Source organism: Cavenderia fasciculata, assembly GCF_000203815.1.
Source record: "Cavenderia fasciculata unplaced genomic scaffold Scf_Dfasci-G-b-143d02.r1-5, whole genome shotgun sequence".
Classification (NCBI taxonomy): Eukaryota; Evosea; class Eumycetozoa; order Acytosteliales; family Cavenderiaceae; genus Cavenderia; species Cavenderia fasciculata.
Window position 1 is genome coordinate 548,426 of NW_004457713.1, and position 24,378 is coordinate 572,803.

A 24,378-nucleotide genomic window follows, 5' to 3' on the forward strand; every position below is an offset into this window, starting at 1 on the left:
TTTATTCTATCTAAAATAACCAAATTGATTAATTAAACCATTCTTTATATTTTTAAAAGTATCAATGTTATAATTAATATATAATAGATTTTGATTATTATTCTTTTGGTTATTTGGATTGTATTGATTATAAATCCAAAGTTGGAAATCAAGATACCGACCATCACTATATTGATAGGTTGGTGGTTCTATTGGTTGTACAAAATCAATAAAAAGTTGGTGTTTTTCTTGATAATGATTATTTATCAGATCAAAAAGATGACCAATTAATATTTTGTTACTTGATTGTAGATGAGTTGTAAGAGCTTTAGCAAGTTTACCACCATCACTACCAATATGAAAATTGGTCAACACCATATCTTTTAACTCTTCACTACAATGTTTCCATAAATAATCCATTAATTTTAATTTAAATTGAATTTGGTCATTTGTTGCAGAGATTGTATCAAATGGTATTGAAATGATTGCATCCATGTATACCTGATCTTTAAACATTCTATCTTGTTGTTGATCGAGTAGATAGTTGAAAATAGAGATAGCATGTTTTTGATTGTGACAAATCAAATGTGGTATTTCAATGTTTAGTTGAATTTGGGTGTTTAGGAATTGAACCGTTTCAAGTGGACCGTGTTGAAGAACAGACTCTGTGATGGTGTAGTCGGTCTTTGGTTGAATTGATTTGTTGTTGGGGTAGATTCGATCGGTCAGGTGCATAAAGGTGGTGTGACACGTTGCTGAGAGTTGAGCAATGCGGATGAGATCAGTTGATTTAAAAGAGTTGAAATACCCAGCTTCTAAAAGTGAGGGGATGATATGGTCGAGTTGTCCAACCCCATACATTGCATTGAAATTGAATTGTAATAGACTTGGATTATTATTATTATTATTATTATTATTATAGTACCCTATTAACAACTTGATGGCTTGGGTGGATACTTTGGATAGATTGATCGATGTGAATGAATGATTATTATTAGATAGTTTGGGACGTTTACTTTGAACGAGTATGTAGAGAGCATCGATATTATCTTTTGAAAGGGCAATTGCAAATGATGCGTTGTGTGCAGTGTCACGTTCATCGGCTCGACGAGCTGGTACTTTGCGACGAGTGTATTCAGTTGACACGACAGTATCCTCTATCCATTGTACAAGGTCGTTCATATTGGCTAGGATGGCAGCCGGCTGTATACACTCCAACACAATATCCACACGTGCATGTTGATACAGTCTTTGAACAAGTTCAAGTGACAACAACTCCAAACCAATCTCTCGCACTGTCCACAACGGTTGATTAGCATTTCGATCGAAAATGACTGTCATAGGACCCAACACATATTCTACACACTCCATTATTCTCTTTTCATTTCCATTTCCATTTCCACTTCCACATCTCAACATACTCTGTAATATATCGTGATAAAACCCAGCACCAATCCTTTCAACATACATCCTAGCATGAATGAAATACTTGAATATTGATATATTTGGAAACTGCAGTGCACTATGATGATCAATCAAATATTTGTGCCACATGTATTTCTCATCTTCTTTTATACTTTTTGTTGTTAATTTGCCCTTGTTTGAGGGTGACAATGATTGTTGTTGTTGTTGTTGACTATTTGCTGTTGTATTTTTGGCAGCCATTTCTAATACCAACATATATGTTGGGTGTGATGGGAATGACAGACACGCCAACACAAGCTTTTTATCAAATCTATCACATCGTTTTGATATACTTCTTGCAAACTCTACTACTTTAACCATTTCACTATTTTGATTATTATTATTTTGATTATTATTAATATTTTGATTATTACTATTATTAGCTCTACCAAATATTGATTTCCAATCAATACTATAGTATGTTGAATTTAGATGCTTTAAAAAATACTCTTTTTGACCAACCAATGATTCTTCGATCATATCCAATGACTCTAGATCATAATTATCAATGATACCATTGAATATATTTTCTCTACACGTCTCTATACCCATAACTATTTTTGTAAATTCTCTTTCTAATTTATGTTCTATTCCAATATCACCTCTTCCTCCTTCTTTTTCTCTTTCAAATGGTAATAATAATGATTTAACCAATGAACGTCTATAACCAGATAAAAAACGACATACCCAACTCTTGAAAATCGATATTGTAAAATGATTCTTTGTAGTTGATTTGATTTGTTGTTGTAATGATTCCTTGGTATTGTCATCATTAGTTGTCTTTTGTCGTTTAAGTATACGATAGTCTTTTATCCATTTACACCGTAAACTATTTACCATGTATTCAATAATCTTGTCTTCACCATCAAAAACAACCATATCTTTTGTAGTTAACAATTGATATATCAAACTAATTGGTCCATTACGAACCATTGCAAATGGATCCTAAATACAAATTAATATTAATACATTTGTTTTAATTTAGAGGAATGAAATATACATACATCCAACTCTGATTTAGGTGTTTTCCTATTTGAATAATCTTGACAGATCGTATCAAATACTTGATCATAGTATTTAAAGAACAAGTCGTGTCTATTATATGTTATACATTGGTATAATGAAACTATATCACATTCCTTTTTTGATGGTTTACCAATCGTTTGATGTATAATCTTTACTTGATCAAATATCAGTGAACGAATATAAACATTATTCAATATTTGAATGATTGTTATACTACTATTACTATTACTATTATTATTTGATTCCATCATTACTATTGATTTACATTATTGATTGTTCTCTCCATATCTTTCTTTTCGAGTGTTACACTCAAACGAGAGACTGCACGACCTACAATTTAGCTCAAAGAAAGGTAATATCTTTTTCTTTTTTTTTTCTTAATTATTATTTCTTGTCCAAAAAAAAGAAATAATACACATTTAAATATATTAATAATTAAATACCCTCACTCTCTCTCTCTCTTATTAATTTGTATACAAATTAGACAAAGACAATTATTATTATTGTACCAAAGTATTATTATCGCCAAATAGTAGTAAAAGTAGAAGCAGTAGACACTCGTATCATAATCAAAAAAAAAAAAATAATAGTAAATAGTTACTATTATTTAGATCTTTAAAAAAATACATAGACCAAGATATATCTTTTTTTTTTTTTTGGCTCTGGAAGATATAGATATTTTTGACCTGAATACCAGACATGATTGGGTGGAGTGTGGTGGTAAGAAGTGAGTGTTCTGAAGCTTTGATATTATAGTTGAAATTTCATTCTATTGGTCAACAACAACAACAACAACAAAGAGAATGAATAATAATATTCTTGAACAATAAATATCATAATATAAAAATTTATAGTTTTATATTTACAAAAGGGGAATAATGTCTTCTGAAGCTTGAGCAGGGAACGTTTGGTTCTCTACACACCAAAAAAGAAAAATCGATTTTTAATTTTTATTTTTTTATTTTGCTCTCACAGAGTTTGAACAACAAACAATAAAATCACCCCTGTTTAAAATTCAATTTCGTTCACATCATTAGTTTGATTATTATTATTTATATTTAACAAAAAAAGATGGAATATTCTCAACACGCTTTCCTCAAGGAATTAGGTATCACTGAAGAGAACTCTGGTTTGTATAACGGTAAATGGGGTGGAAAGGGTGACCTCATCAAGTGTATCAATCCAACCACTGGCAATGTTATTGCTACTGTTAGAGGTGTATGTATACAAATCTTAAATACATCAAAAGAAAGAGATATAGATAGATAGGATAGATACATCTTATCTATCTTCATCTACTTCTTACTATACTCATAATAATCATTAAATAACTAACATATAATCTACTTTTTACTATCATCATCATGATCATCATCACGATCATACATACACATAAATCTAAAACAAAATGTTTGTATTATATACTCATTATTATTATTATTATTATTATACAAATCTAGGCCACATCTGAAGAATATGAAGAAACTATCCAAGCTATGATTGCTGCCAAGACCAAATGGGCTTTGGTAAGTGCAATATTATATATATATATAATCAAATTGAAGAGAATAGTTAGATTAATCTAATATCTTTGTATATATATATATTTTTTTTTAATTTACATTTTCTTAGACTCCAGCACCAAAGAGAGGAGAAATTGTTAGATTAATTGGTGAATCACTCCGTGCCAAGATTGTACCATTGGCCAAGTTAATTTCATTAGAGATGGGTAAGATTTTCATTGAAGCCAAGGGAGAAGTCCAAGAATTCATTGACGTCTGTGACTTTGCCACTGGTTTGAGTCGTTCGATCAACGGTCAAGTCATGCCATCCGAGCGTCCAGGTCACGTTCTTTTGGAGAACTGGAACCCATTGGGCTTGGTCGGTATCATCACTGCCTTTAACTTCCCATGCGCTGTCCTCGGTTGGAACGCTGCCATCTCTTTGATCTGCGGTAACGTCCAATTGTGGAAGGGTGCCTCTTCGACCTCTCTCATCACTGTCGCCGTCACCAAGATTGTCGTCGAAGTCCTCGAAAAGAACGGTTTCGACGGTGCCATCTGCAGCACCATCATCGGTCCAGGACGTACCGTCGGTGAAAAGATGATCCAAGACAAGCGTTTCGGTCTCATCTCATTCACTGGTTCCACCGACGTCGGTCGTCGTATCTCGCAAGTTGTCCACTCCAACTTTGGTCGTACCATCCTCGAACTCGGCGGTAACAATGCCATCATTGTCGCCGAAGATGCCAACGTCGAGCTTGCTCTCCGTGCCGTCCTCTTTGCCTCGGTTGGTACCACCGGCCAACGTTGCACCACCTGTCGTCGTCTCTTTGTCCACGAGTCGCACTATGACGCCGTCCTCGAGCGTCTCAAAAAGGCCTACTCGACCGTCAAGATTGGCGACCCACTCGTCGAAGGCACCCTCGTCGGCCCACTCCACACCGCCGCCGCCGTCAAAGAGTACACCGAAGGTATCGAAGAGATCATCAAGCAAGGCGGCAAGATCGCCTATGGTGGCAAGAAGATCGACCGTGCTGGCGGCTTCTTTGTCGAGCCAACCCTCGTCGAGATCAACCACGACGCCCCCATCGTCAAGACCGAGCTCTTTGTCCCAATCCTCTACGTCATGAAGTTCAAGAACCTCGACGACGCCTTTGAATGGAACAACGAGGTCCCACAAGGTCTCTCCTCGTCGCTCTTTACCAACAACCAAATGAACATCTTCAAATGGATGGGTCCAACCGGTTCCGACTGTGGTATCGTCAACGTCAACGTTGCCACCAACGGTGCTGAAATCGGAGGTGGTTTCGGTGGTCACAAGGAAACTGGTGATGGAATTGAATCTGGTTCTGATGCCTGGAAGCAATACATGCGTCGTAGTACCTGTACCATTAATTATTCAACTTCAATGCCACTTTCTCAAGGTATTGAATTTGGTAATTAAACAAAAAACAAAAAATTTAAATCTCTTTCCTTTTAAAAACGTAAAATAAACATATATCAAAAACAATTGTAAGAAAGAAAAACAAAAAAAAAAAAGGATAAATATTATTATTATTTGTTTGGGGATGATGGAAATAATTATTTGTTTATTTTAATTTTTTAAAATTGATAACATCTAACAAATGAATCACGAGTTGAAGTAAATGCTTGATTATTAATAATGTTTACAGATGTAACAACATCAGTATCAATACCAGACAATGATTTACAAATGGTCTGAGAATCAATATCCAAAAGATAAACACATCCATCACCAGAACTTGCCCAAAGTTTATTTGGTGAATCTGGTATCATTGAATGTTTAAGATGATGAATTGGTGATTTTGTAAATTGGAAAATTGATAATACCTCACTATAAAAAGACAAATAAATTAATTTATTAATATTAATATTATCTATCTCTTTCTATTTCTTTTTTCTATTTCTATTTTTACATACTCTAATTTTCTTCTATCAAATTGGAAAATATGACCATCATGATCACCACCAAAAATTGAATCTTTAAGGACGGTACAAGAATTGAAAGCAGATTTATGAGCAGGAACTGATATTTTAGCAATTTGTTCATGTGATCTTAGATCTAGAGCAACCATGAAACCTTCTTCGTTGGCAGTGATGACAGACTTTCCATCGGTTCCATACTCACGTGAATCCTTTTCCTTGGTGGATGGAGTGTGGTCTGATAGGGTGGCAGATGTTACATAACATCCATTGATGGGTCTATCGTATTGCGACAGTACTGCAATACATGATTGACTTGGTACATCCCATAGTCTACTGGTACCATCTCTTGATGTTGAAACAATATTTCTACCTCTGTCTACAAAGTCGGCACATGTAATACCGGCGTGATGACCCAACAATGTAGCTGCACAATTACCTTCAATGGCATCCCAAATCTTTAATCTAGCATCACTAGCTCCGCTCAATATAACCTTTCCACTTGGGAAAAAGGTTGCTACATCTACATCTCCTACATGTCCTTCAAGTTTTCTCTAAATTAGAAAATAAACAAAATATAATTAGAATGTGAGAGAGATATATATCTAATCTTTGTTTTGATACAAACTCTAACTTGACCATCAGAAGTTTCAAAAATTTCCAATATACCATCGGTAGCACCATAAACACCAAGATCGCCATCTGGTGATACACCCATTGATATGATTCTTCTATTTCCAAGTTTAAGAATTCTATTTGGTGCATAAATATCAACTGCATAATTTTCACAACTTGCTTTAATATGATTTGGATCATCCTACAAATAAATAGAAAGTAAGTAAGTAAATACCCTCATGTTTGTTTGAATGAATGTTATGTGTGACACAAACATTTTCAACATTTAATTTAAAACCATGTTCAGATTCAAACTTGAATAATGAACTATCATTGTTGTTGTTGTTGTTATTTGATTCCTTTGTTGTACGAATTGAATCATTTGTTGTATGTTTGAAATCTAAAGAGAAGATGAAAGTTTTAGTAAAAGAATGCAGTGTTTTATAAACTATGTATATTATGTTTACCCTTTTGAAATGATAACCAGAAACAATCTGTATCTACACCTTTGTATTGTTGCCAATCGTATTGAACACGAAGATTCTTTAGGAAATGGTAATTGGACAAATCACATACATGACCTGTTCCTCTTGAGCTCATTGATGTATCTCTTGCATCAATACTCGAAAGTTGACCTGATTCATTATTATTTGGCATTTTTTATATCTCTTTTTACTCTTATACTTATACTTTTAAAACTATAACTACTATACTTAATGAATAGTAGATCTACTTGTTTATTGAATGCAATGAGGTTCAAAAAAAAAAAGTATACATACACACGAATTTCACTCAATTTTAATTTAATTTTTTCCCTTTTTGGGTAATTTTTAAATTACACTCAAATTTAACATATAATTAATATAAAAAAAAAATATTAATAATAAACTAAAATGGAAGTATTCAAAATAGTTGTAATATATTTTTCTAATGATATTTTATCTTTAAATTTTTTAGTTTTTATTTGAGTAACTTTTAATTAAATTTTGGTATTGGTTTTACCTTGGAAGTCGATGAAATCCCACGAGATTGATTACAATCAAAAAATAAAAATAAAAAAGGGAAAACGATGGTCATGGGTAGTCTCACTTCATTGTACATAGTTCTCGCTCTTCACTGCTGCTGCTCATTAGTTTATTATCATACCAATGGTGTTTTTGTGTTAATAAACACACTTACACCCTCCCCCTTTTTAAGAGTGAAAAGGCAGTCGACGTCGATAATACTACCTACCCCCATCATCACACCTTTTTAACTTAATCTAATCTCCCTCCATAGCTCTCTCTCTCGCACCCCTTTCTTTGTTTGTTACATCTCTCCCTCTTTCCATACTACAAAAAGGGAGAAGAATATGGAGTTGTGTATGTAAACATGTATGTATTGTATATTTGATGCATATGGTGAATGATGGATGTATCCTTCAACCAATCTGTCAATCAATCAATCAATTCAAAACAACTAATTTAGGAACACTCTCTTTCTTTGTATTTGTTTTGTTTTGGGTTGGTTTGTAATAATAATACCATTCATTTAAATATTAATATTAACAATCCTGTTGTTTGTTTGTTACAGATAGATAGAGATAGATAGATAGAATATTTGTATATAGTTAAAGATAAGATATCAAGAAAAAGAAAAAGAAAAGAATAATAATAATAATAATAATGGAGTCTATAATATTAATAGATTCATCGTCTTCACTGTCTTCATCAACTACAACCACTCCGAATCATGGATCCCCAACCTTGACTATGAATCATAACCATTGTCACACCAACAACATCAACAACGCTACTGAAATCAATTCTATTGTAAAGATAGAACAAATCGATCAACCATCAACATCATCATCATCAACATCATCATCATCATCATCATTATCACCATCACCACCAACCGTTCAACTGTCATCCCCAAATCAATTAGTAGAGGCTGCAGTAATTATTTGTTCAAATCCCCTTGTAAAAGAGGATCATTTAAATCATCATAGTCATCATCAACATACCATTGTAAAGAGTAATAGTATTGGTAACATTGAAACTATATCATCACCACCACTTGTATCTGGACAACCATCATTGTCAACATCAACAACATCCATACCATCATTTTCATCATTTAAATTGAATACTAGCTATAGTGTTGGGAAAGGATTGTCATGTCCCAATTTTGGTTCATCGTCGTCATCACCATCTAGACAATTTGATCTTCAACGAGAATTGGATATACGAATGTTGGAAGTTCAAAAAAAGGAAGATGAAATCCAACAATTAAAGTTGAATATTGGTCAATTGACAGAACAATACTCTGAAACATTGGACTTTTGTTGTGTCTACTCCAACGACCTTTCAAAACTTCGTAAAGAATTACATCAAGTTAAAAATCAATTTGTACAAAGAGAAGAACAAGTATGTTAGAAACCCTAAAACAAACAAACAAAAAAGTTAAGAATAAGAACAATCCAAAACTAACATTATTCCTTTAATTATAATAGTATAAGAAACAAGTATCAGATCTTCAACATAAAATCTATAGTTTACCAAAACATGTCAGTTGATGATAATATTATCATATTCGTCTTTATATAATAAAGATCCAATAATCATGGAAAAGATATTAATATCTCCAATCCATCCGATGAATAATCTCAGAATGTGTAATATCTTTATAAAGACAACCTTTCAAAAACTTTCGTTTTTTTATAATTGTATTTTTCATTCAATTATCTCTCTCTGTCACGATGATAGATACATTACCGAATTTAATTGTTTTACAAATAATAGAATATTTAGACAATAATGTAGATTTAATATGTTTACTATTAACTTGTAAAAAGTTTTATTATAATCAATTAAGAGAACGATCAATCAAGTTTAAACATATCGTCGTTGTTAATCATGATGATCAAGATGAAGATCAACAAGATAAAGATAAAGGTCATCAATTTGATACATCTTATATGGATTTAGTGGAGACGGTTGATCAATACCGGTTACATTCATTTAAAGATATCTTTCAAAACACACTTGCTGATCATTATTTCCAAGTCAACGATCCAATGGTACAATTGAGATATTATCATGATATGCCTTCATGGATCAACAAAGAATCTTCTCCATCTTCATCTTCTTCTTCATCTTCTTCATCCTATTCAGAAGAGAATCCAAAAACAACAGTATATTTGGTAACTCAACAATATAAAACGTTCAACTTACCATCAACTACACAAACAATGTACTTTGATCTATGTCTTAGTGGTGGTTTTGGAAGGGTTGATATTCCCTATGCAGTACCACCCAACTTTATGCCATCGGATCTCAATCGACTAGTACTCCGATCCGATCGATCAAAGATCAACGAGTACACCTTACCAAACAGTTTAAAGTCATTGTCATTGACACTGCTCAACAGCAACATCAATGATGAGGTTGACATCCCATTCCCTCTTTGTCTCGAACACCTGTGGATATCAAAGAGATTCAGTCCTTTACAAAACCTAAAGTTAAATAGTCTTGTATCTCTACGGTCGTTGACGGTATCTGGTGCTATTCAATTGGAAAAGGGTGTCTTACCAAGTACTTTGACAAAGTTGGATCTTCCTCAATGTCAACAAGCACCACCAGACGATTTCTTTTACTCGTTGACCAATCTAGTGGATTTAAGAGTAACAATCAAAAGAGGAGCTGAATCGGAACAACAACGACCAAGAGTTCTCTTTGACCTCCAGAATAATCCAAATCTCGAATCATTCACACTCAAAGAAGAATTTGGATTTGGAATGTTTGATAATGATTTTGAAGTCTTGTTCTCTGCTCGTCCTTGCAAACTCAAACATTTATCCATTCCCAAACAGACATTGGTTAATGAGTATCCCGACACACTAGAGTCATTAGAGGTTGCTTTACCGGCATTGATCAAGGCAAATGTAACTACACTACCTTGTTCGCTACGTAGTCTTTGGTTGGGTGTGTATGAGGTACCAGTACCCACTAATCTCATTCCTGACAGTGTTCAACACCTCACATTACATAAATTGGATTTAAATACAAAGATTGTGTCGGATGGATTTACATTCCCAGATTCAATCAAAAAGTTGGTATTGTTAAACCTACCTCATAAAGAGTACGTCAGTCTCCAACTACCTAAATATTTACAACAAATTAAATGGGATTGGAACAAGGTACCTAGCAAGTTACCAGAACACAGAACCACTTTAAAAGCAACACACTTTCCATCAACTCTTGAATCGATTGATTATTCGCGACTCACGATGAAATGCGAGATTCAACTTCCAACACAATCAACCATCTCTTCATTATCAATCTTTTTTTCTTGGACAGAGTTTGTATCTCGAACAACTGTATTTTCATTGTTCAAGGTACCAGGCATTGCCTTGGCTGATCAGCCATTCCCACCAACGATCAAACATTTAAAATGCGTGATTGGAGGTACTCCAAACGAACCATTTATATTTAGATTGGATGAAATATTTAATCGAACCAATATAGATGAATTACAGATTCAAATACGTTCCAATACATGGAATTATTCTATTAGAAGATTGGATGCAACCAATATTTTATTTATAGAAAAAAATACAATCGGTGGTTTGATCAAACAAACCATTTTAAAGAATGAAAATGGTGATGATGATGATCAATATCAACCAATTTATCTTTATAGATATGATCCATCTTCACCAATGATTCTAAAAAGAGATATATTTAAAAAATAAATAAATAAATAGATAAAAAAAGGATATTCCAAAAAGTTAATTTAAAAATAATAATAATAATAATCTTACAAATTAATTTGTTTTGTTGTGAATTCACAACAAAGATCCAACGTCTGATGGATGATACATAGTGGAAAATGTTAAAGTAATTTGATTGGATTCCAAAATCAAAGATATCATCCATCAGACGTCAGATGACAGGGTTGAGTGTTTGTGTTGATCGGAAGCTCTTGTGTGATAGCTTTCAACTCAAATTTGGAAGCTGTAATAATAATGAAGTGTTGAATACTTTCCATTGATCATACCAACTTGCCTTCTTTCTGAAAGAAAGAAGCTGGGGCTGAAACCTCGAGGTAAAAGCCAAGGCATATAACAATTTGTGATCTAAAAAGTTTTGATTATTGACATGATCTGTTGTGAATGTTAAGATAAGATAAATATATTCTATGTTAATCATTAAAAATTATAAGCTAAAGAGGAATCTTTGTCGTTGAAGCGGGTAGATCAAGGTCTAACTCACTCAAGGGCATCAGCCTTGTCGTTCCCACATCTATTTGCTTTGATCTGATCAGAGTCATCTTCTTTTTCTTTGGTATGTGATTTGATCTTGGTGAATGTTGTTGTTGCGTTGTTTAATTCCCTTTTTCTTATGTAGTTGTTGTTAATGTTGGTTTTGATCTACCACTGAATTCAATGTTGGAGACAGAGGAGGAGGAGGAGGATCGAAGGTGAAAGAATTTAGATTTGATATTTTGAAGAGGGTGGGGAGGATCAATGTTAAAGTCGATACGAGTTTGGTGAGGTGGTTCATAGCTTGAGCAGGACCCATCTGTGAGATGGTTAATGTCTCTGTAGATGGAGGTAGCCAGTACTAATCTTCAGAGACAGTGCCTGTCAGGATGAAGGGGAGAGAGGAGAGGAGGAGAGGATAGTTGCTCTTGCTCCTCTGTTGATGTAATTGATGAAAATGATTTCTAATTATTGTTTTATTATCAGCTTGGCTTCAAAAAAAAAAAAAAAAAAGATGTTTTTTTAAAAGATGATTTATTTTTTTAATAAATTGATTGTTGTGGATCATTCATATATTCCTGGATATACTTTGTATCCATATCTCCCATTTAAATATCTTTTTTTTTAATCCAATTTAATATACCAAATCTTTCTTTCTGCTGATCCTTTCCACTTTTCTTTTAAATATTGAAATTGATTTGGAGGAAGAGAAAGAGGTTGAGCTGCTGCTTCTGCTATTTGTTTTTTTGTTAATTTCTTTGGTTTCGTAGTTGTGTTTGTTGATTGAGAGGTTGAAGATTCTATAATATTATTTGAAGTATGTAAACCTTGAATTCTAACTATATAATATTTAAAGAATGGATTCTTTATCTTTTCAGCAATTTCAAAATCCAAATCACCATTTTGTTTAACATTCTTTTTAGATCGATTCTCTAATATTGTCAACGATGCAAATGAAGAGAGGAGCGTTATCCAACCATCTCTTTCTAATTTACGTTTACTACTGTACGTTAATTCTGTGCTCAGATGTGTAATGTTGTAGAGATGAGTGCATTGTGCCACGTCAAACGCTGACAGTCCAGTAGTAAAATTATAAAAAGTTCTATTGTAAAAGTACATGTCTGTGCAAACAAACTTTCTAAGACTCTTGTACTCTTTTTTAAAAAAGGCAGCTTCAAACTTGACGATAGAGTCTTTTACGATTGGGTTACTGTCCAAACCATAGTCATATTTGGATGGCATGATAAGTTTGACGACTGGATGATTGAGTAGTTTGACGAGATCACCAGCCGAGTCTGGATTGTAAATCTCTTTAATATCAATCTTGACCAATGTCGGGAGACTTGCGAGTACTTGGTAGTGTCCATTCTCCAACTTTATCTTGCCAGCTTTAAAACTAACCAATCCTTGCAAGATGTTTCCCATTTGTACAAACGATGTCTTTCGAATGATACCTCCACTACCACCATAATTGATCTTTAATTTAGTGACACTTGAAAAGGTTTCAGTGATTCTAACACTTGGATTCTTTGTAAAGAATATATTGTCAAAGTCATGATGATCCATTGATACCGTCGATGGTCGTTTGATGACATTCCAAGAGACCGAGGTCATATGCATCAAGTCTTTGTAGGTTATACGAAACGATGATGTAAAGGTTGACACTACATTGAATAATTGTTTGTTGATCGATGCCAAGTAGAGTGCCATTCTAAACCTTGAACGTCTATCTGTCAGCTTTGGCAGCGACAAATCAACCACCATACTCTGATCCAACAATTCATCCCAAATATACTTGAATATCTTGATGATGAGATAGATTGGCAGAGCATAATTGACAGTACCAACATGATATTGTTTGGTCACAACCTCTAATTGCTTTAATTTCTTTTTTTGTTCTTGGTTGTCTGTGATGAGATTGATTGCATCTTTCTTTTTAATTGAACTTGGACAATATATCTTTCTAACATTACAAATTTGACGTAATGTTGATACTAGACAACCTTTTAACTCTTCTTTTGTATATTCACTATCTAAATCTATTTGATTTACACCAATCTTTTTCTTTATCTTTTTCTTTTTCTTCTTTTCATCTTCACTACTACTATCACTACTATAACTACTACTATCACTACTATAACTATCAATATCACTAAGATTACTATTATCCTCCATCTTCAACTTGATCTCTCTCTAAATAAGTAAATAAATATCAAACATACAAATTTTTTTTTTTATACACCAATTATTATCCCATTCATTATTACTTTTAATTATTATTTTATTATCCTTGGCTATTATTAATTATACATACATCTTGTGGTTCGATCTTTTTGTTTATATATATGTACGTACATATTCATGTCTTCCATGACTATTGTACAATATAGTATAACTATAGAAGCGTCTGATGCATCACTAAAAGATATTTTCAAGTTTGATTCTAAAGATGATATCATCCATCAGACACTCCTAGACAGCAAAAGCCCCTTTTGAACACTGGTACACTTGCGAGTAACTTTGTTGCTTCTCTACCCAGAGTATCAACGTTGGCGATGGCTGCCTCCCGATTGTTTGAGTGAGAGGATTAGTGTTGGATGATCAACTGAATGTCGACTTGGTTAGAGAAGGATTGCAAATAAGATACCAATTGATATACTCGGCTATTTGACTTCATTATTATATTGCTTGTGTTGCTCTCTTCTCTTTGATTATTAACAAACTATAATAAATAAATATTGAGAATGATGATGTATAGTATGAACGCACCCAACCAAACAATATTAAACCTTTGTGCACGACATTTGTCGTTTCGATCATTTTCAAAAAGGAATCTTGTCCACATGTGTCTTTACCCAAATTGGTGAGCTCTTTAATTTGGTGATCACATATTCAAAGAATTTAGCAAAGCACTTTACCAAACCTGTAACCCTGCCAAGTGAGTAATATCTTCCCACTGCGCATTGGACTTTCTTGAGCACTGGATCAATGATTTCGTAGGGTCCCTTCACATAGTTAAAAATATCTGATATCTACCAAAATTTATTTATAAATTGACCAACTGTTGTGTGGACAATAGAAATCATTATTCATTATATTTTAACTTTTAAAACAAATAATTTTGTTTGTATAAAGAATAATTAAAATGCTATCCAACCTCCACCATCACCACGATCATAAACATGACGATATTCCTCATATCAAAAAACCAACTCTAGAACAAATGCAAGAAGCAAAGGAGAAGTACTTAAAAGATGGAAAGAGGGTTATTATTGGTGATCTAACCGATGCCCAAAGAGAGGCCATTCATCAAAGAATTGAATCAGTTGAAAAGATGCAACAAAAAGATCCTTTTGATTTATTAACCTCAGCAGATTGGGGTCAAATCATTGGATTGGTACTTAGTTTCACTCCTTATGTTGGCTCATTCCTTAAAGTTGGATTTGGTGTATGTATAAAGAATAAGAATATTTTGTATTTATACTTTTATCATAATCATCTCTAATTGTATTGTATCGTTTCAATTTTAAAATACCATAGATTGTTTGGGGGAAAATCTTCTCCAAAGATGGTCAATATATCACTCAAGATCAATTCCAAAAAGAGATGGCATCCCTATATCAAAAGATTGAAACAATGTTAAATGAGAAATTGGACGATAGTGAAATGAATAGATGTATGGCCATGTTTATCGATTGCCAAAATCGTGGAAACAATTTCAATGATCTCCTCACTCTATTCGTTGATAGACAGCAAGCAAAAGTTGGTTTTATCCCAAACAAGAATCTTGACTATAGAGTTGAACCACCTGCACATTTGGCTCAACTTGATGACGACACACTTTTACAAATGATCAGAACTCAATTCATGTCTTATCGTGACTTTTTAGAAGGTAAAATATTTAAATATTAATATTTATTAAATATTCAATTAATTAATCAACTCTCTCTTTACTTTTTTTTATTTTTTTTTTTAAACAGGTGCTCTAATCAACTTCTCTCAACCATTATATGCTCATATTCTAGGTAGTCTTTATGGAATGACCATGTTGATTTATTCTAATTTTATGAGAGATGCCTGTTTCCAAGCAAGTGCATGGGGATTCCCATCTGATTATGTCTATGGGTATGTTTTGTTTAAAAAAATTGGTATATATTATAACGTATTAATATTTAATTTAATAATATAGGAATAATGGTGATGTAAAAAGTTTAGTACAAACTCTTCATGATAAAACTCAAGATTTCCATTACTATCTTGCAAGATGCAACCTTTACTATGAGTTGCAACTAATCAAACCTGCACTTTCTATTCATCCAGCAATTAGTATGTAATATTTTTTGATCCAACCTATTCTTTTTTACTTACCATTCATTTTTAAATATAGACCTTCCAGATGATGCATATAAATTGTTTGGCCAGATCAATAATCTCGATCTCATGGAGTACCCTGCCAAAACTCCACTCATGTGTATTGACAATCCTGATTCCAATGGTAATTTCAAATGTTTTGATCCAACTGGAATTTGCAAAATATTCAAGATTGATCCATCTAAAAGTTCAACCGACGTCTATACTGACCCTCATTTTGACACTGTATCTGGATATAGCCCAACTTCTCCTTTGAATGGCAGTAAGTATATATTATATTTATTCTGTTATAGTTTAACAATATTCTCTAACTATATATATATAATTCGATCCCAATCATTATTATTATATAGATGGTCTAAAATATACAATTCAAAGAGGTGGTAATTTCTTTTATTATTTTACCGTCACCTTTGCCATTTATGATTCTGTATTAGGTGCTGAATGGGATCTTTATCTTAACGGTAAAAAAGTAATCACTCTTAATACTATCCCTTCGGATGATGGTTGTCTCAGAGGACCAAGAATGAGTTATTACTATGAAGAATGGATGATTTATAATCAGAAACAAGCAAGTACCTATATCACCGTCAAGATAGATCTTCAAAGTCCCCTTTACAGTGTCGATGTTCAATTATTTGGATTTGCAGGATACCTCAATGCAGTTGAAGTATCTTTCCCTAATTATAGTGGAAACGATTTCATCAAGGTCGATATCCCAAAGTTGGAAGATAACTTGTCTCATCCCAAGAAACCAGTACAAAAATATTAAATAAAAATCAACAAATAAAGTGTTAACTTGTTAAAACGGGCAATTCGGAGCCAGATATTTCGAATCAATACAAATTTGATTCACACAATTTTATTTTTATTTTGTATAAGGTTAAAGTTGTACTAGTAATACAGAAGAAAGAGAAAAATAATAATAGTTTGTACATAGTAGAGTATACTATAGAAAATGAGATCAAGTCAATTAACAGAATTAATTGAATTGTATCAAAAGAATAATGGTCAACTAGAACAAGACGATTGCCACGGATGGACGTTGGAACACATTGCTATCAAGCGTATGCATCCTTTAGGACAAAGGGAGTATGAGTACTTTCACCACGGTGTTAGAATCTACTATCAAGGAGAGTTCTTTTCCATTCTTCATTTCTCTGGCTTGGCTGAAGAGGTATCATTAGAAAGTAAAAAAAGGGCCAAGATCTTGTTTGTTGGTTCAAGTAAGCAGTTTTCAGAGCCATCGCATCCAAATGAAATCATTGTCATTGGAAAGAGAGTTTCATCTGCTGATAGTATGATGAGACTAATTTCTACCTATTCCAAACGTAATGATATAGTTTACAATTTGGTTCGAAGAAATTGTAAGTACAACATCTCCATATTGATTGATATCCATCCGCTAATCTTATCTATTATATTTCATCAATTTTAAAAAAAAGGTGAACATGTTTCCACATATATTATTGATGGAAAGTGGGACAGTAAACAAACAGATCTATACATTATCAAAATGATTGAGATTATTGGTCACCGAGCAGAAGAAAACAAGGGATGGATACTGGGCATGGTTGCATTAGCTGGCGCTGCTTACTATGCCTACCAGAAATACAATTCCAGCGGTGAAGAAGAAGAAAAGGATAAAAAGAAATCAGTAGTCAAGGTTCTAAGATAGATCTGTTAGTAGTAGAGTCAATCCAACTTTTATTCCTCCCTCACTCACTCGCCACAATTCATGACACTAATAACATAATATGTTCTTGATTAATGGTTGTCAAATTAAAAACAATTAATTTGCACCTTGCAACAAGATACTCATCCACCTCATCTTAATCAGTGTAAAATAATAATAATATGATCATTAAAAAAAAAAAATAGATTTTATTAAATAGATTTAATAAACTATAAAAGGTTGATCACGGTGTGATTGTTATTTAAATCATAATATTCGAACTAACTATCCTATCATATTATTTTTAATGTACAGAGGATTTTAGAATCATATCTAACTCCCTTTTAATTTATTATGATTGCTTGTCAAAAGAGAAGAAGAAGAAGAAGTGATGCACTAGGTTTTGATGATGATTGTAGTTGTAGTAGTAGTAGCAGTAGTATTCAATAGTAAAATAAAGATAAACAGATCTCTTTGTATTTTCACGTCTCCAACCTGGAATCTTTTCCCACTCTTGTCTTGTGCAAACCCATCTTCCAATAAGTTGAGAGATCTCGAGTGTAACTAAAATCTATATCTAGACTTGTTACCCAATGTCTTGGCAACAGCAGAATATATTTGGTAGAAATAGATAAAAGATACAGAGTTAGTGGTGGTAGCAGCTGTATAAAACTACTACTACTTTTGGGAGAAATTATTATTAAATACGTACGTACGTATATTTAGAGAGAAGAGAGAGAGACTTGAATGAGACCATCCTCCTCCTCTCTCATTGAAGATACTAATCTCCTAGCGTCTGATGGATGGCATCATTGAAAAGATGATATAGTTTGTGTGACGTGATTTTCAAGACTATATGCCATCCATCAGACGCTCAAACGAATAGATCAAATAAGCATTGACCAGACACAAGAGAATAGACTGAGCCAATCCATAGAACCTATAGGTGATATATCAATAATAAATAATAATAGTAGTAATTAATAACAACTAATTTTAAAACTTGGCATATGTTATTAAGTTAGGTCGATCGATCATTCATGCAGATATAGGTACACGGTGAATGCATGCCTATACATCGATCTATAAACTTATAATTAATCGATCGGGTTAATTTAACCCAAACTTTAAAGACATATATATACAGATAAATAAAATAAATATTAGAACATCAAGATAAGTAATTACTTAATTCAATACTACACATAAATATAAATAATAATATTACAATAAAATAAAGATTTAAATAAAATATAGATATATTTCTTTGTTGTTGAACGAGGGTTGAGGTAAACTTCCTTTTATACGAATCTTCTACAATAAATATTAATGATAATCAATAAAGTTTATAATTTCGAACTAAATAAAAAGCTTGGTTGGAGCGTATATACAAAATATTTATTATCCTAATAATAATAATAAAGTATTAAAGTAGTACAATACTACTAGAATCTTCATTTAGTTGTTGTTGTTGTTGTTGTTGATTGGGAATATTTTCAGAGTATTCTTGTTGTGGTTCAGAAATTGGTTGTCTTGAATGATTATTATTATTTTGATTAGAATTTGTATTTGAGTATGAAGAATGTGAAATTATAGATGATGATTGTTGTGGTTGTGGTTGTTGAGGTGGTGGAGATGAAGATGGTATAAGTGATGATGGTTGTGGTTGTGGGTGTTGAGGTGATGGAGGTTGTTGGGATGATTGACTTTGACTTTGATTTTGTTGTCGATGTAAATGTTGTTGTTGATGTGGTTGTTGTGATTGATGTTGAGGTGGAGACGGTTGTTGGGACGATTGAGATGGAGGATGTTGTTGATGTGGTTGTTGAGGTGGTGATGGAGATGGTCGTTGGGATTGTGGTGGTTGTTGTTGTTGTTGTTGTTGGGATGATTGATTTTGACTTTGACTTTGACTTTGAGCCGAAGTAGGATGATGAACATGTTGTTGATGTAAATGTTGAAGTTGTTGTTGTTGATGTTGATTAAATATTTCTGTAAAATCGGGGTCGATGATTTCCAATGTTTCCTTGTTGAGATTACCATTGGCATAGTGAAAAAAGTGGTTGGAAAGAGCTGCCGATCTACCTTTGAATGTCTTTATACCAGCATCTGGTACTCGTTTAAGTGACTTTTTACCTTTGATATTGGTTCGACCACTTCCTCTGGCAGCCATCTCTTTGAGTGTATTATTGACATCGGACAAGTCTTTTGTTACCATCTCGCGACTTTCAAACTTGAACTTGTCACAGAGCATCTGGAATGTCTGTGCATCCTCAACCAACAACCTCTCCAACCCCATTCTATAGTCATCCAATTGAGAAAACAATCGTTTCGAGTTGCCTCGAGCTCTATGCCAATACGATTTGACAATACTTGCACCTTCAGCCGGATCAACGTTAATCTCTGCCGCTATCCTCTCACCCAATGACAATTCATGTTTCTTTGTAATATTCCAATCCTCTTCAAATAGTGGTTCCAAAAACGAACTGATTTTGTTTGATATGTCACTAGAATAATTTCTCCTTCTCTTTTTTGGTTGTTCCATGTCTCCTTCCATATCATTATTATTATTATTATTATTGTCTCCACTACCGTCATCCATCATATCCTTGTCTAATAATTCATTTGTTTCTTTTGGTTGTTGTTGTTGGGGTGGTGGTGAAAGTTGTTGTTGTGCAGGACTTGAATGACTATTATTATTATTATTATTATTATTATTATTATGATTATTATGGTGGTGTGTTGATTGTATGGACAATGGTTGAGATGCTTGTGGTTGAGTTTGTAATAATGTTTGTTGATGTGATGGTTGTTGTGATTGGCGTGATTGGTGTGATGGTTGTTGAGTAGTTGCGGATGTCATTGTAGAATGTTTTCGTTTGAGTTCAGGATACTTGATATTGATGACACTAGTCAACAAGTTTTCTAAATGAGTAGAGTGTGCAAACATCTTTTGTTGCTGCTCCCAAAGTTGAACAAACTTTTCATTGACAAGGTCGGCCACTGTATTTAAAAGGATCTGACCGCAGTCACAATCACAGTCACAACACCGCTTGCTATGTGCATACGCATGTACTACATGTTGGTGGTGGTGGTGGTGGTGGTTGGGTTGCATATGGTGGTCTTGGTCTTGTTCTTGGTCTTGATCAACATGATCATCTTGTTGAACATGCATATGTTGTTGATGATGTTGATGTTGATGTTGATGTTGGTGATGTTCTTGTTGATGGTGATGTTGATGTTGGTGCTGATCTGCATTACCGTCATCCACCATATGGTACATTTGGTGTTGGTGATGTTGGTGCTCCATCATCATATGTTGTTGATGTTCATCTTGGTGGTGGTGATGCACATCCATTTGGTGATGTTGTTGGTGGTGTTGGTGTCCTCCATCTTCGTGCAGCATCCCTTGGGAATGGTCAAGATGAACATCGTGACCGTCATGGTGGTGTTGTTGTTGCTGTTCATGATGTATATGTTGGTGATGGTGGGAGTGCATGTCTTGCTGGCCAGTCTCGTCGCCTGGTGGCGATCCCTCCTCCATATGATGATGATGATGATGGTGATGGTGGTGCTGCTGCTCCTGCTCCTGCATATGCTCCATGACTACATGTTGTTGTTGTTGGTGTTGACCGATTATCTCCCTTTGTTGCTGATGATGTTCCTGTACACCTTCACCTGTGCTATTCACTTCCTCGTGACTTTGAGATGGTGGTGTATGACTATGACGATCCATCTCTCAACTTTGCTATCAATATATTGAAAGGGAGTGGAGGGGAGATAGAACTAACTACATTGTACAATGAATATAGGTGTGAATAATATTAGTAAAGTAAAAGTATATAGATATATGTATTTTGTTTGAACGTGGGAACTTAGTTGTGCGGTTCAATATTTTATTACATACCTTTGTAAAGAGTGTAATAATAACAAAGAGTTCCCTTTACAAAACTATGTACAAGGCCGACCATGCTCGTCGTCAAGATGCGCAAGTTGGATGTTTGTCGTTTTTTTTTTCGATTATTATTTGTGGAATTTAAATATATATTATCTTTAATGAATCTTTGAATAGTATAAAGAACACAAAGTTGTATATCTATTTGTGATAGATTAATCAAATTATTATTAGATAAAATGCACAAAACTTTGTTTAAATAAATAATAAATATATTTCATATTATATAAGTTTTAAAACTCTTCAATTCTAACATGTTTAATCTATATTTTATACATTTATTATTTCATTTGGATTGGGGTATGTGGGTATGAAACTATTCATTCATTTCAATATATATTTAATATTATTTAATGATGATGATTATTTTTCAAGGAATAATACATAGTCGGTAAGAGAGTGAATCTTCTTTGTTCCATTTCCAACTTGTTCGACTGGTTTGACTGGAACTGGTTTGACGGAATCCGATGATGGATCCTTTTCCCAACCATTGGTTTGGGTGAATCTAACGACTTCCTCTGGTGAAATTCCCAAATATAAACTGGCATCTTTAATTGAAATGTTTGAATAAGAGTTTGAAATTAAATCAAATACACGTCTTTGGAATGATACTATTATTAAATAAAAAAGTATAAATTATATTAATATCATTGTTAAAGAATGAATGAATGAATGATTGATTGACTATTTCTATTCCTATTCTATTCCTATTCTATTTCTATTTCTATTCTTCATACCTTTCAATTCATTAATAAATGGAGCCAATTCTGGACCAAAGTTGATAGCAAGATGTTTATAGATATGAGCATAATTGAGTTGTGAAATGTATTTAGCGAGTGCCCAAATGGTCTTTAAATGTGGATCGGCACCTTTGATTTCTGATGGGATTCTATTCCATAAGAATCTAGCATTTGTACTATAGGAGAAGAAGAAGAAGAGAGAGATTAATATCAACCTATCTAATAACAATAATCATTCATTCATCATGTATCTATCATGTCTATCTATCCCATCATTCTATCAGTCTATCTATCACTTACATATCATTGGCAATGAGATAATTGATTAAAAATACATTGTAATATTTGACAAACTTGTCTTGTTGTAACTATCAAATGATAAATGCAGTGAGAGTGAGAGTAAGTTAGTAACTAACCAATTAACGTGTATTATCTATCTATCAATCAATCAATCAAAAGATTTATCTATTCTATTCTATTAAACATACTCTCAATTCATTCTCTGTACACCAACTGAGGATATTCTTAAAATCGTTAGCTTCAAGATACTTTTGAATTTCTGGGTATGCTGCTGTAACCATTCTCTTTATCTCTCCTCTCTCTGATATAATACAACAATAACTAATAAACTATCTCTCTCAATTTTTAGATTGATTAATAAAGTTTGAAGAGCTCAATAAAAAATTTGAAAAAAAAGAGAAAACTGAACTTCAAGAAACAAATCTTTAATATTTATTATTAAAAATAAAATAAACCTTCTCAGCTTCTCAAAGAGGCAAGTCACAATTCTTTGTAGAAAATATATATATATAAATAGCAGTAGATATTATAATATATTTGTTGTTAATAAATAATTATAATAATATTAAAAACTTATTTTTATTTTTAGTTTTGTACCAGGTTTAGAACTACTATTTATGTGAATATGTTTATTTAAATTTCCAGCAGCAATGGAAATGAACGAGGTGGCAATGAAGTGGAATCGGTACCTTTGGTAAAAAGTTTTCATTTTTGTTGTTGTAACCGTCCTTCTTCAGTGGGTTCTAACAAAGATTAAGATTATTGTATCTACTCCCATTTCTTGGAAATTGAATTGACTTGTGCCTACATATATAGTTGTCTTCAGACTTTTCAGTAGTATAATTAATTAATCTAATCTTTATCTTATTCTATTTATACAATCAATCAATCAACCAATCAATCAATCAATCAATAATGTCGGAAACATCTTGCGAAGTCGGACCAACCACACACAATGCTAGCCTCTTTAAAGAGGGTCGTCAAGCTTACCACGGTTCATGTCATTGTGGTGCACTCAAATACTCAGTAGAGATTGATTTCTTGACCAACAAGTCTGTTAGATGCAATTGCTCATTCTGTACAAAGATTCGTATTTGGGAGGTATTGGTTAAACCAGAGTTCTTCAAGTTATTAGAAGGTCAAGATAGCTATACAACTTATAAGTTTGGTGAAAAGGTACATACAAACAAACAAACAAACAAATACACAAATAACAAATCAAAAAGAAGAAGAGAGAAAGAAAGATCAAGATCGAAACAAATTGAAAAATAATAAGTTTGGTAATTATAATATATTTAATTTATACTAATAATAATAATAATTTAAAAAAGGCTCATTCTCATTATCATTGTAAGCATTGTGGAATTCGTTGTCATGGATTTTCAATCATTCCAGATATGGGAGGTGACTTTATTGCCATCTCTATCAATACTCTTGATGACTTGACCGATGAACAAATGTCATCTCTCATTGTACAACCATTGGATGGTAGAAATAATAATTGGTTTGAAGTACCAAAATTCCATAATCATCTCTAGAGAGATAAATAAATAAATAACATT

General features: G+C 33.0%; 10 protein-coding genes across 10 annotated transcripts; 5 read left to right on the forward strand and 5 right to left on the reverse strand.

Annotated features, from left to right (window-relative positions):
• Positions 1-6: 6 nt before the first annotated feature.
• DFA_02436 (uncharacterized protein) lies at positions 7-2,720 on the reverse strand (the record flags this gene model as incomplete). The annotated part of the gene is made up of 2 exons (XM_004366764.1): positions 7-2,388; positions 2,448-2,720. The coding sequence occupies 2 exons, from the start codon at positions 2,718-2,720 to the stop codon at positions 7-9; spliced, it is 2,655 nt and encodes an 884-aa protein (XP_004366821.1).
• An 820-nt stretch (positions 2,721-3,540) lies between these two features.
• On the forward strand, positions 3,541-5,415 carry DFA_02437 (aldehyde dehydrogenase; the record flags this gene model as incomplete). The annotated part of the gene is made up of 3 exons (XM_004366765.1): positions 3,541-3,687; positions 3,930-3,995; positions 4,102-5,415. The coding sequence occupies 3 exons, from the start codon at positions 3,541-3,543 to the stop codon at positions 5,413-5,415; spliced, it is 1,527 nt and encodes a 508-aa protein (XP_004366822.1).
• Positions 5,416-5,573: 158 nt separating this feature from the next.
• Positions 5,574-7,187, reverse strand: DFA_02438 (Putative WD40 repeat protein; the record flags this gene model as incomplete). Its single annotated transcript, XM_004366766.1, has 5 exons — positions 5,574-5,826; positions 5,913-6,469; positions 6,544-6,732; positions 6,806-6,930; positions 6,998-7,187. The coding sequence occupies 5 exons, from the start codon at positions 7,185-7,187 to the stop codon at positions 5,574-5,576; spliced, it is 1,314 nt and encodes a 437-aa protein (XP_004366823.1).
• Positions 7,188-7,881: 694 nt separating this feature from the next.
• DFA_02439 (uncharacterized protein) lies at positions 7,882-11,265 on the forward strand (the record flags this gene model as incomplete). Its single annotated transcript, XM_004366767.1, has 4 exons — positions 7,882-7,891; positions 8,217-8,938; positions 9,025-9,082; positions 9,314-11,265. The coding sequence occupies 4 exons, from the start codon at positions 7,882-7,884 to the stop codon at positions 11,263-11,265; spliced, it is 2,742 nt and encodes a 913-aa protein (XP_004366824.1).
• A 1,134-nt stretch (positions 11,266-12,399) lies between these two features.
• On the reverse strand, positions 12,400-14,595 carry DFA_02440 (uncharacterized protein; the record flags this gene model as incomplete). The annotated part of the gene is made up of 4 exons (XM_004366768.1): positions 12,400-12,775; positions 12,911-13,968; positions 14,423-14,497; positions 14,545-14,595. The coding sequence occupies 4 exons, from the start codon at positions 14,593-14,595 to the stop codon at positions 12,400-12,402; spliced, it is 1,560 nt and encodes a 519-aa protein (XP_004366825.1).
• Positions 14,596-14,920: 325 nt separating this feature from the next.
• DFA_02441 (uncharacterized protein) lies at positions 14,921-16,918 on the forward strand (the record flags this gene model as incomplete). Its single annotated transcript, XM_004366769.1, has 6 exons — positions 14,921-15,223; positions 15,316-15,667; positions 15,756-15,900; positions 15,965-16,101; positions 16,163-16,408; positions 16,500-16,918. The coding sequence occupies 6 exons, from the start codon at positions 14,921-14,923 to the stop codon at positions 16,916-16,918; spliced, it is 1,602 nt and encodes a 533-aa protein (XP_004366826.1).
• A 186-nt stretch (positions 16,919-17,104) lies between these two features.
• DFA_02442 (uncharacterized protein) lies at positions 17,105-18,456 on the forward strand (the record flags this gene model as incomplete). The annotated part of the gene is made up of 3 exons (XM_004366770.1): positions 17,105-17,513; positions 17,592-17,812; positions 18,403-18,456. The coding sequence occupies 3 exons, from the start codon at positions 17,105-17,107 to the stop codon at positions 18,454-18,456; spliced, it is 684 nt and encodes a 227-aa protein (XP_004366827.1).
• Positions 18,457-19,247: 791 nt separating this feature from the next.
• Positions 19,248-21,557, reverse strand: DFA_02443 (uncharacterized protein; the record flags this gene model as incomplete). The annotated part of the gene is made up of 1 exon (XM_004366771.1): positions 19,248-21,557. The coding sequence occupies one exon, from the start codon at positions 21,555-21,557 to the stop codon at positions 19,248-19,250; it is 2,310 nt and encodes a 769-aa protein (XP_004366828.1).
• Positions 21,558-22,009: 452 nt separating this feature from the next.
• Positions 22,010-23,097, reverse strand: CSN8 (COP9 signalosome complex subunit 8; the record flags this gene model as incomplete). Its single annotated transcript, XM_004366772.1, has 5 exons — positions 22,010-22,039; positions 22,161-22,387; positions 22,514-22,692; positions 22,817-22,884; positions 23,005-23,097. 5 exons carry the CDS (start codon positions 23,095-23,097, stop codon positions 22,010-22,012), a joined length of 597 nt encoding a protein of 198 aa, XP_004366829.1.
• Positions 23,098-23,731: 634 nt separating this feature from the next.
• Positions 23,732-24,354, forward strand: DFA_02445 (glutathione-dependent formaldehyde-activating; the record flags this gene model as incomplete). The annotated part of the gene is made up of 2 exons (XM_004366773.1): positions 23,732-23,992; positions 24,148-24,354. 2 exons carry the CDS (start codon positions 23,732-23,734, stop codon positions 24,352-24,354), a joined length of 468 nt encoding a protein of 155 aa, XP_004366830.1.
• Positions 24,355-24,378: the final 24 nt, after the last annotated feature.